General features: G+C 42.2%; 1 protein-coding gene across 8 annotated transcripts in view; it reads right to left on the bottom strand.

Moving 5' to 3' along the window:
* Positions 1-981: 981 nt before the first annotated feature.
* Positions 982-12,363, bottom strand: part of myo18aa (myosin XVIIIAa) — a 114,356-nt gene continuing 102,974 nt past the window's right edge. For 7 of the 8 annotated variants that reach the window (XM_060908508.1, XM_060908507.1, XM_060908509.1 and 4 more), the window contains 3 exons: positions 5,065-5,187; positions 3,262-4,759; positions 2,357-2,433 (listed from right to left, as the gene is read on the bottom strand). In XM_060908508.1, the coding sequence (XP_060764491.1) occupies positions 3,280-4,759; positions 5,065-5,187 (1,603 nt within the window). In that variant the 3' untranslated portion in view covers positions 2,357-2,433; positions 3,262-3,279. Of the gene's footprint in view, positions 2,434-3,261; positions 4,760-5,064; positions 5,188-12,363 lie in introns of all 8 variants that reach the window. The other variant, XM_060908515.1, reaches the window with a different exon arrangement.

Genomic DNA, 12,363 nt, shown 5'->3' with positions numbered 1-12,363 from the left:
TTTTATTCAATAGCCATGTTTCTGAATTCCCTCCCGAGGTGACAACCCTCCACAGAGTGTCCCATGGTTTATGGATATAAAGGTGGAAAGCTCTGTCTCTCTAATGACCGATATAAAAGGATTACGCTTTGTAGGATTCTGAATTTTTTAGTCGCACTATTTTGCACCTTCAGTTCCTGCAAACACACTGAATATACCACATCGCTGTTGGATTTTGGATGCTGTTTGGTCAGAAGGTGTCGATTTGATTTAGATTTTATTTTCTATCGCAGCAGCTCTGACAGGTTGCAAGTCACAGGTTTATAACAGAGGCCTCGTTATCGTTTCTATCGTAACAGCGCTTTCACAACCGCTTGTACGGCAGACACTCGACCTAAGCATTAAGAACCACACTTAATCATAGATATGGTGAAGTTTCCTGTAAGGAAATGTTGAGCGTTTTTGAAAGGATTCTCCAGTGTGAGTGCTTCGTTAAATTTTCCAGCATGGGGGGGGGGAGAGAAAGAAAGGCTGCTGAAGGAACGACTGTTTATATCTGGCTTTCCAGACTCTCTACAATGTTAACTGTAGCTACAAAAGGTATGATGAGAAAAGTACCGTTCGTTGAATAAATCAAAAACCTAAAATCTGTTAATATAGCATCAGGTAGACTGTAGTACATTCTTTATAAGTTATGCTTCTGAAGCCGACAGCCATGTTGATTTCCTCCCTCAGGCTTGCAGTAGGTCATCTCAAAGTTCACAGCCAATAAAGTATTTAATTGGCCTTGAAGAACGCAATGGGGATTTAACCAAGGGATAATGGAAAGAGGAAGTCAACAAGGGCGTGTTCAAACACTGCGGGTCTTTGGTGCTTATTAATTTCTTACACCCGGAAACAAAACTCTGGTTCGGCTCCACAAAACTGCTGAGAGAATATAGTTTTCTTCTATCATTCAGGGAAAAAAACAACAACAACAATTAGTAATTTGACGAGACAATGTAAATAATCACAAATTTATTTACAATAAACCAATCCAACTATTATTTGACGTTCTGTAGATAAACCTTCTCAAAGATGTATTGCATTAAATACATTCTGTATCCCTTCTCATTCATTGCATAAGCCACTACAGGAGCGGATGTGTTTTTTGCGCATTTTCGCAATAAAATGTACTGATGCATAGAAAACATGGATGAGGGAAACGAAGCAAAGCCGCACTAACAGCTTGTCCACTCGACACATTATATTTTTTCCCATTTCACGCTTGAACACACAAAATTGGGGGTAATTTGTGCACATAACCACGGTGTGTCTTCGCGTACCGTATACGCGTCTGAGATTTTTCCAGCACCAGTCCGTAATTAATATTTGGCAGATTTACAATAGTACTAAGAACAAATCCTTATTGCAACAGTTCAATGATATTAACCAAGACCAAAAGAGCACAAACTATATTTCGACAAATTTCTGAATATTTTGCTTCGGAAGAGCTTTCTGTCAAGTGTATACATAGGCATAATGTAATCCCTCACTTAACAGTTGCTAATCAGCAAATAATCCGTAGGCATCATAATAATCTCTGGCAAAAATAAAAAGATGAAAAGCATTATTTACCAAGATGAGAGAGAGCGAGAGATGCGCACAACTAAAGATATCAGAGCGCGGTTTGATGAGTGAAGAAAGATTAAAGGCAAAATTCACAACCTCCACACAACAGCAGCTGGCTGATCAGATGCAAATTTCTTAAAAAAAAAGCTAAAGATTTCTTTCCTTGCAATAATAATAATAATAATAATTTTTTCCCCCTCAGAGGCTGATGGCAAGCATTTCCTACAGAGAACATTATATGACTAAACCTGACGAGCTCGTAGAGTTCAGACGTCGGCAACCCAGTGACTTTCAAAGAACCAAACGTTTAAGTCAAATAATTTGCCGCTAAAATAAAGATCAATCGTATGGATAATTATGATGATCTCTTTAGTTCATAATTTATCTGCCTGAGCTTTAGTTTGATGGTAACAAGTTGAACGAACGACCCTGATTGAGGAAAGGTCAGGGTGATGGATGTGAAGAGAAGTAGTTCATAGAGGAAAGGCGGGTGCTTGCAGACTTCGCTCTTCCTTCTACGTCTTTCGATCATTAATTTAAAACTCCTATACAATTAAATAACAGTAATAATATACTCTACCTTTGTTTTTGCTATGTGCAGAATAGACAAGTTAAAAAAAAAAAACAACTCTAGGTCATGGAGTGAGAGTCTGAAGGGGTGAAGATCTCCCCCACGGGTATGATCCAGTGCATGTGTTGATAGTTGAGATCTACGTCATGGTCTCTGAAAGTCTGGTTTCGTCATCTCCGTCGGCAACAAGGGTCTGCTGGAGATCCTTCTCCTCCTCCTCCTCGCCTACCTCTTCATCAGTCCGGCTCAGGTGTCTCCGAAAGGAAGAGGGGCTGGAGGAAGGAAAAGAAACACAGAAAAGAGACTTTTAGCCAAGGCTCGGTGCAAAACGAGCAGTGAAGCATGACCTTTGTACTCTTGGCTGGAGGTTAAGCGCACACCCACAGTTTTGTCTCAGTCGCATTCAGAAATCAATACAAGCACTGAGTTTGTGCAGTGATTCCCTTCGAAGACAAACAAAGATGTTGGTAGAGGGGGAAAAAGGCTTGCCCTTACTATTACCACCACTGCACTTGTATACTAAAAGAATTTTTTGGTGGGGATATATATACATTTCATTTTATTTTTTTTAAGTCTTCTTAAACTAAATGGTTTTTAAAAAACAGTATCGAAAAATGTAGTCAGAGGAAAAACCATGTATGCTGTGGAGGTCTTGGTAAATTAACGTCTCCAGAGTGGTGGTGTTTTGCTGCAGTTGAGTCATTTATCACATGGGCCTTTCACTGGGAATTAGTATGTGCACTCGCACCCACAGAGCTCTCTAAATAAACTGCTTTCTCAGGAAGAAGCAAATAATTAGACGATAACCCCAGGCTTCATGAGGGGACTGAAAAGAACCCATGAAGAAAACAGTGCTCTTCAACTTGAAGCAAAAGGAACGTAGATTATTAATTTCAATTTCCTCTCAAAGTTGGACTTTAACCACTCTTAAGAATTCATAGCACAAACTCAGTATGGAAACCGGTCTCCAGAGCGCTACAGGCATGCCGTGTTATGATTAGTTGTTATAGAAATGTGAAAAACTATTCTATAGTCTCGTCAGTAGGCCTGCTGCTGTTGGCTAACGCGTTAGTTCAACACCATGCGGCTCTTCCAGTCACCTGCTGCACCTCCTGCTTTTAATCACTATCCGGCCTGTAAAGATACTTCATCACCAGGCAGTCCATTTTCTTCTTTTTCCTCCTCTCTTCTTTCTTGCTTGGGGGTCTCTCTTCTGCAAGACCACCTAGCCCCGCTTCCTCATCAGATCCTGGTGCACCACGGCCAGGGCCCTTCTTTATGCTTTTGGAACTCCGATAGGAAACGGCAGAACTGGAGCTGGAAGAAGAGTCAGACGATTCTGATTCAGACGATTCGGACTCGCTTTCCTTCTTCTTTCCTTTCCTGGACCCCTTTTTCCCTTTCTTCTTGGAACTCTTTCTGCGTTCGTCAGCTGACGAGTTCTCCGATTCCGAGTCTCGGTTCTTCTTCTTCTTCTTGGCTTTGCGGCTGCTGCGAGAGCTCAAGCTGCTGGAGGAGCGAGTGTAGTCCAGTGCCGAGCCAGATGCTGAACGCTGAATTCTAGATGTGCTTCTGTGCAGATCAGTATGAAGATCCTCCTCCTCCTGCAGGGAGCTCTTCACAGTGCGTATGCTCTTCCTGTCATCCTTCTCTTCTCCTGCTCCTCTGTTCTCTTCATCAGAGTCCTCCAGACTGCGGCGCTTGAACTTGATGGGCTTAAAGCTGAGAACTTCATTGATGGCTTTTTCCAGATCAGGGTCCAGGTAGTTGCGGTGGCTGACTGGTTTGATATCCGTGTCATCGAGTGCTTCACCCCCAGCTGAACGGCTCTGGGCGGGGCTAGAAAGGCTTCGGCCTCGAGAGCGAGGACTATAGGATGAGAGTCCACCTTCACTGAAGGCCACGCTCATAGCATCATCATTGTCTGCCAGGTTAACACCGAATTCGCTAAGCCGGCTGCTGCGCGCCAACGAGGTCCGGGAGCTCAGGCTGATGCTCCCGGGGCTTCGTCCTCCTGAGCGGCGACTTAAGCCGGGACTCACTGCAGACCCACAGTCGCTTCGGCTATCGTCCATCCTTGACGTGCTTCGGCGCACGCTGTAGCCACTTACTGTGGAGCTAGCATCATTGTCCTGGTCCAGTCCACGGCGCAAGGAAGTTCTGCTAAGTGCCACGGAAGACACGACAGACTCCTTGTCGAATTCTGGGCTACTCTTGATCCAACGTCGTTCCAGACCTTTCCTGGCTCTGCTGGTGGCTTCAGAGTAGGCTTGAGAGATGACGGAGCTCCGGTCATCTAGGTCATCTCCGGCTTTCTCGCTGGACTTGTTCTTAGCTTTGCGGAGTGACGCGCGGTCCAGGGTGTCTGGTTGCTCTTTTAGGGTACTGAAAAGGGAGTTCTCATCCCCAGTGCCTCCAATGGAGTCCTTCAGGTTAGAACGCTTCCTGTAGCTAAGCGAGCTCATCACAGACACGGGTCTACTCAGCTCAGTGTCTTTGCTATTTTTATGCCCTTCTTTCACATCCTGACCTTCTTTCACAGCCTTCCCTTCTTTTAAGTCTTTTACATCAGCATTGGCTGCATTAGGATATTTGAGGCTTTGGTGAAGGAACAGATGCAGACAGACAGGAGGAGAATAAGATACAAATCAACACAATAGTGAGTCAAGTTTGAAAATGGGGAAAAACGTTGACAGACAGTTTTCATGAACATCACAAGAAATCTTGTAGACATCTAGCTACTGGTGTTCCCCATTAAAACCAGCCCTCCACTGCAATATGCTTTTAGGGAAGTAATAACCATGTGAAACGGCCCTGTACGTAGCGCAAACTCCAACCTTCACAGCAGCCAAGGAGTCTGACGCCATCAATGTGAGCTTAGGAAGGTGGTGATCTATACTCACGTGGGGGCTTTCAAATTGCCATCGTCTGATAGGGTCTTGGTGGAACCCTTATTTTTTGCGAGCCAGAACTTCACCCCGTCCACACGGTCCTCCACCTCAGAGTCCACATCGGAATCGTCTCCGCTGTGAAAAATCGCAAGTTTCAATGAGTGGCAGTAACGAGACCAATAGTCTGTTGTTAACTGGCTAAGAGAGGCAGCAATGATGAAAATGATTTCAGAAAGCTTGGTTCCAGAGGAACGTGCTTCAAACCATGCAAACATTACTAATGTGTGGATTACAGAGTCATCTAGCAGTTGGATCTTGAATATCAACTCGCTCGTTCTCGACTGACATGAATTCAAACTTGGAATGAGGGATTGATTGAGAATAAAATAATAATAAAGACTGTAATTATAGCAAAATGTTTTAACTGCCAGTGCGGCTTTTTAAGCAAACCTCTTCACTTTGGGAGAACAAAGAGTACGACAATGGCAGAGCTGGACTTTAACTGCATTAACAACATCCTCTGTTAGATCGGCTGCATAAATGAAAATATTAGCATAATAAAGTCCACTTGTGATTGTGATGCATGAAACAGGAGGCAACATAATGCTGCGGGGCTTTGAATAGTTTAAAATATCTATCTAAAGCAAATGGTCCTTCTATAAATATGAATGTACCTGCATGTTTCCCTCTTGGCTCTTAAGATGTAGAATGAGTTAGGATGGGAATCCGTCGACTGAAACGCGTTCAGCCTCTGAACAGAATGCAAATTACCTCTTGAAGGCACAATTAACTATGTTAATGGTTATGTTAATTCTTGTCTCTTTCCCTGCCTGTCTATTTCTAACGATTGTTACCGAAGCTTGGGTACTGAAGCTGTGCACCTCCGCTCAAGTCGATAACTGGCAGAAAACGCTTTGCAGAAACAGAGTGAGAGAATAATGTCAGACAAGTCATCTCAATCCGTTCTGTTTTCTGCACCATTGACATAATATCGACTGGCAGAAAAAGCCCATTGCCAAAGGTAAGCAGGACGACGGCATGAGAATTTCAATATGTTATAAATTAGGGATGCAGCGATGACATTTTTTTCAGACCGAGTACATAGATGTGTTTTTGGTACTTGTCAATACGAGTAACCTGCTTGGTATTAATCAATTGGGGACTTGACAGAACATTTTTATTTTGCCCTGTTTGTTTCCACAGTAGCACATATGCACTACTAAGCTCATTCTTGATCACGTTACTTTTAACTAAAGTGCTTTAGCGAGCTATTTTGTATTGAGCGGGGTTTTGTACCACTGCAGAAAAATGCTTCTGTACAACTGTAAGTAAAGTACATATTTGCTTTCCTTGTATCAGAATCCCTCACCATCAAAGACCGATAATGGCTGATAGTCTTTAAAAAAACAAACACACACACATACTGGGTAAGAGTAGTTTTTGCTAATGCTATGGTCACTGTTGGTCCCTTGACCAAGGCTCATAACCTTACATGCTCAACCCTATCCACATCAACCCCACATCGAGGTGGGAAAAAGATGTAGATAACCAACCAATGTTCTCTTTAGACAGTGCTTCCTCATTTAGGCCCTGTCCACACGGCAACGGATTCAGGTGAATCTGATAAAACTGTTTATCGTTTCGGCCTGGCGTCCACACGGCACCGGCGTTTTGGGTGCCCCAAAACGAAATCATTTGAGAATGGGTTCCAGAGTGAAAAAATCTGGCAACGGCGCTGTTGCGAAGTCGTCTGGATGAGTAGAACGGATTTGTTTACGATGACGTCACAACCACATGACTGTCAGTGCTTCACGCCGGGTAGAAGTGTAACAAACTCGATGCGAGTTGTCAACAAATCCTATAACTTGGTTCATGAAACGCGCTTACAAAATATTTTCACTGTGAATATTTATTGTGTAATGGTGCAAAGTGAGAGAATAGCCCTTAGGGCAGAGTCTTTAGTCCAAACACTGTGGAAGTACTGAGTATAACCAAACCGCGCACCGCCCGTGCGCTTTCCAAAAACAATCCCGCCAGCAAAAATAGGGAAAAAAAAAAAAGGAGCGATCTCACCTCTTCAGATGTTGGTTTAAGTCCGACAATACATTCCTCAAAAAGGGTGTAGAAGAACAAAGTAATCCATCAACGTGTAGCATTCAATTTATTCCGGACCATTAAAGAATTCTGGAGGATATCAGAATGTTGGCGTACCGGCTTCCATCTACCCCCATTCATTCCTCTTTCCGCGTCTTTCGTTTTACGCTACTTATTAATAATCAAAACTTTGTGGCTGATGCTACAGAAGAAGGGGTTTATGCGCATGCGTCTACTTCTATTGTTCTGGTGTCTCCGATGGGACTGTCTTACAGCGCACGTAGAGGTGTGGCATGTGTATTGCATCGTTTTCAGCAAGCGGTGCGTTGCAATATGTACCTGATATTTTACTGATCCGTTGCCCATGTGGACGCGATATTTAAAAAAAAAAAAATCTCATTGCCGTTGTCGTGTGGATGTAGCCTTAGTCAACACTGGTTGCTGTCTTGTGCTTCTAGCAATGAATATGTTTGACGTTTTATTAGGTTATTTAATATTTTCATGGCACACAGTTTGCTTTACTTTGATTGCGATCATGAAAGCAATACTGAAACATGCCCAGATCTGTATACGGTACATGCATCAATGTTGTACTTGGTAGTGCGTTGCTAATTCCTTTGTATTTAGTAAGAAAACACTGACCGCCTTAACTATTTTCAGTTTGACCTCTGAAGTTGCAAGTTCTTTCAAATTAAACCACAAATCCATAGCTTGCCTTTGGCTTTTTGAATGGATTTCCTGAATATTAGCATATTGCACAATATCAGTGTAAAATATAATCTTGCATAGTACATTCTTGCGGGAAATAATTTTTCGAAATACAAGTATACTGTTAAGTAACACAAAATAGTACTAATTACTAGCTATTTTTTTTAACCTTCATTGTTCAAGCTGTCAAATTTGTATGCTTAAGGCATGAATGGATCAGTAAACAAATCATTTCGTGACCCGAGTCTCAAAGATTTCAACTCGAATATTAAATCTTTAGTGTGTGTGCATTGTCACTTTGGTTTACTTTCATTTAACCACTTCTTTACTAGAGATCACCATTCGCGCCAGGTAGCTACCATTTAATGTCTGTAGGATATTTCTGAGGTGAGTGGTGATGTTTGGAATGGTACAGGACCTGTAATATTGCTATACACTACCGCTCAAAAGTTTGGGGTCACTTTGAAATGTCCTTATTTTTGAAAGAAAAGCACTGTTCTTTTCAATGAAGATCACTTTAAACTAATCAGAACTCCACTCTATACATTGCTAATGTGGTAAATGACTATTCTAGCTGCAAATGTCTGGTTTTTGGTGCAATATCTCCATAGGTGTATAGAGGCCCATTTCCAGCAACTCTCACTCCAGTGTTCTAATGGTACAATGTGTTTGTTCATTGCCTCAGAAGGCTAACGGATGATTAGAAAACCCTTGTACAATCATGTTAGCACAGCTGAAAACAGTTGAGCTCTTTAGAGAAGCTATAAAACTGACCTTCCTTTGAGCAGATTGAGTTTCTGGAGCATCACATTTGTGGGGTCGATTAAATGCTCAATATGGCCAGAAAAATGTCTTGACTATATTTTCTATTCATTTTACAACTTATGGTGGTAAATAAAAGTGTGACTGTTCATGGAAAACACAAAATTGTCTGCGTGACCCCAAACTTTTGAACGGTAGTGTAACTACCAGTTTCCCAAAGTATACTGAGAATATTACAGGATGATTTAAAAAAAAAAAAATCATCCCAAGACGTGACCCAATAAAGCTCCTGTGTAACCGAGAGCCGAGTTGCTCTCTGGTGAGGAGCTCTCCCTGTCTGTACACACCGTCACGCACAGTTTAGACAGCATGACATTTACTCAAGAAACATGCATCAAATCTGAATGCACATGTGGACAAATTTGTTCTGTGCACATAAGCTCCATGCTTAAAATATTGGTCGCATGCGTCATTTCTTTCCTAGTACATGGCTATACCTCTCCTCACATTGTTAACAGCACCAGTCCTGTCAGGGCAGGATTGCACCAGTATCTTGAGACAGCTCCTGTCAATTTTAGCTTATTCTTGCAATTCAGCTGGAGTTTCTAGCTTGTTTTGGGAACTTTTTTTAAAAGTATATATTATTTAATATCAGCTGGGACAACTGTCAGAGTTACTGTAACAGAGAATTAATCAACGACTTGTCTCTGACGAATCTGATTCAAGAATAACAGTGCTGTTGAATAAGGTGCCAAAGACAGTTGTTGTTTTTTTTTGTCTGGGGAACTTATTATCCCTCTAAAAAAGAAACAAATGGAAAAAAAAAAACCTAAAGGCGTGTGGACATGACACTACCTAATTGAGTATTATTTATGTAATGGCCTGAAATTTGCATCCCATGCCTTAGACCGCTGGCGTGGTGCTCCTCGGTCTGTGAGCACGGAGCACAAACACACACACGGCCACTTCACAGTCTGGACATTAATCAGTTGTGACAGCATCGTCCTATTGGTTACATATCTCCGTTCCACCCAATTACATTTATCATTAAAGCTCCTGTAGAAATTCCCTAAACCACTCGATATTATTTGTACTGCTCAGTCATCCCCGACCCAACTCCCACACTGCATTATCCTCACACATGCACGACATTAATCAAACCGCACAGCTTAAATACGCATTACAGACTCGTAAAAACATTTCTAGTTAATGATTCACGGTAAGCACCACTCAGGAAGAGACGTTTTTTTTTTTTAATGTGCCATGAGAGCAAAGACTAAGTTCATATTACAAGCTTCTTTGCAAAATTCTCCTGTCTGGCTCTGTCTACTCAAACTGATTCCCAAGTATCAAGCAAATCCCCACTTTGCCAATGGTGTCCCGCCTCCCTCCCGCCTATGATGACGACCTCATTAATATGTGCATGCACATTCAAGTTAAAGGGGAAAAGCCACATGAATTCTGATCTAGTGTTCTTATTCATGTTGCATGGTAACTTATTGGATATGTAGCCAAAAAAAAAAAAATCAGAAAATGTTTCACTGTGGTAATGTCAAAGGTGGACAGTAACGACATGCGTTTATACCCTGTCCACACTAGGGATTTTGTACCGATACGAAACTACTTTCGTACCGCAACACCTGTCCACACTAGCAACTATACCAGTACTGTAGCGGTATAACTGTATCGGTACGAAACCCACAAATGTATGGGTTTTGTACCGGTACTGTAGCGCTTCGCTGTAGTGTGGACAGATGAAGCGGCTCTGTATCGATACAAATATAATGCGCATGCGCAATGAACCATTCCTACTTCTTCCGGGTTATTCATACAATCCAATACGCCCGTGCTTTCCAGCTGTAAATAAAACATCAAAATGGCTCAAAACGACCGTGGAGCTACATGGAGCAAAGAAAGGGGGGAGGGAGGAAGAGGGGAAAAGGGAGAGAAAGGGAGGGGAAGAGGGAGAAAGTGAGGGGGGAGAAAGGGAGATTCGTTTTCTTTGTTTCTTTCTCAACTGCCTCGCGCATTTTATACGATTCGACTGAATAAATGGCCACCAGAAATACAGACTGTACACTGACAACAAAAAGCACACACACACGCACGTTGTTTCATCCGCCATATTCTCGGAAGGAAGTTACTCGGTAACCACAGAAACATTTCGCGCACGCGCATTTCAACTTGCGTGAAAGAAAACCGCAAACATTTCTCGCTAGTGTGGACAGATGCACTAAACTGTACCGGTATACTTTGTATCGATACAGTTATATCACTTTCGTACCGGTATAAGTGTGAACACAGCATTTCTTGAGTATCTGTATTTGAGGTTTTTTTTTTTTGGAAACACATGACTTTAACGTGGCGACACGGTGGTGTAGTGGTTAGCGCTGTCGCCTCACAGCAAGAAGGTCCGGGTTCGAGCCCCGTGGCCGGCGAGGGCCTTTCTGTGCGGAGTTTGCATGTTCTCCCCGTGTCCGCGTGGGTTTCCTCCGGGTGCTCCGGTTTCCCCCACAGTCCAAAGACATGCAGGTTAGGTTAACTGGTGACTCTAAATTGAGCGTAGGTGTGAATGGGAGTGTGAATGGTTGTCTGTGTCTATGTGTCAGCCCTGTGATGACCTGGCGACTTGTCCAGGGTGTACCCCGCCTTTCGCCTGTAGTCAGCTGGGATAGGCTCCAGCTTGCCTGCGACCCTGTAGGACAGGATAAAGCGGCTAGAGATAATGAGATGAGGTGACTTTAACGTCACTACATTTGAAAGGCAAATATCGTACTTTTTAACTCCACTACATTTCTATCAAGGTCCTTGTTACGATGAAGCGGCTTTGAAATTGGATGTTTTTTCTTTTCTTTTCTAAAACGTGATTGTTTTTGTCGCAGGTGACACTGAACCGGCCAATCAGTAATCACTAGGGTCACGCCCATAGATTGTATAAAATCAAGTTCAATTTCTCAGCAGCATTATTTGAACACGATCAGTTGACGGCAGAATGGAAGGACGCGGTTCTACAGCTAGAACCCATGTTTCAGTTTTAAATGTTTGCTTTGTTTACAGCACAGCCTACAAAAACTCTCAGTCCAACCTGCGGGAGCATATTGAGGTCTGTAAATGTTTTATTCCAAGCGAAAGCTTGCAACGAAGTTGTCTGCGCTTTTAGAGCTAGCGCTAACGTTGCAATAGCTATGTAGTCTGGTTAGTCAAATGGATTTGCCCGCCAAGTTGCCATAACCTTGTCCATGGCTAACGTTAACACATAGCGTGTAAAAACGGAGTTACGCTAACATGAATAACGTTAACTTATCTGAAGTCCTTTCAGAAATATGTTTTAGCATCATCTTGCCAAATAAACAATGTAGAAATCTTTCTTTGCTAGTAGTGTTAGCTACCCAATATGATTTTGAGTTTGAAAAGAGTTTGCTAGCATGTCAGGTGGAGTTTCACATTTCTGTCTCTGGTAGCGACATTAGGTTTTGTAAGCGTTGTGGCAAGAATACAATGATGCGTTGACAAATGTACAGTCAAATTTTTACTTAAGTTAAAAGTACAACTTTCACTTGTATCAGAGTAACCCCGATTCCAAAAAAAGTTGGGACAAAGTACAAATTGTAAATAAAAACGGAATGCAATAATTTACAAATCTCAAAAACTGATCTTGTATTCACAATAGAACATAGACAACATATCAAATGTCGAAAGTGAGACATTTTGAAATTTCATGCCAAATATTGGCTCATTTGAAATTTC

The sequence above is a fragment of the Neoarius graeffei genome, chromosome 25 (assembly GCF_027579695.1).
Source record: "Neoarius graeffei isolate fNeoGra1 chromosome 25, fNeoGra1.pri, whole genome shotgun sequence".
NCBI classification, from domain to species: Eukaryota; Metazoa; Chordata; class Actinopteri; order Siluriformes; family Ariidae; genus Neoarius; species Neoarius graeffei.
The sequence above is the reverse complement of the archived record's forward strand: the minus strand, read 5'-3'. Positions and strand labels throughout refer to the sequence as shown.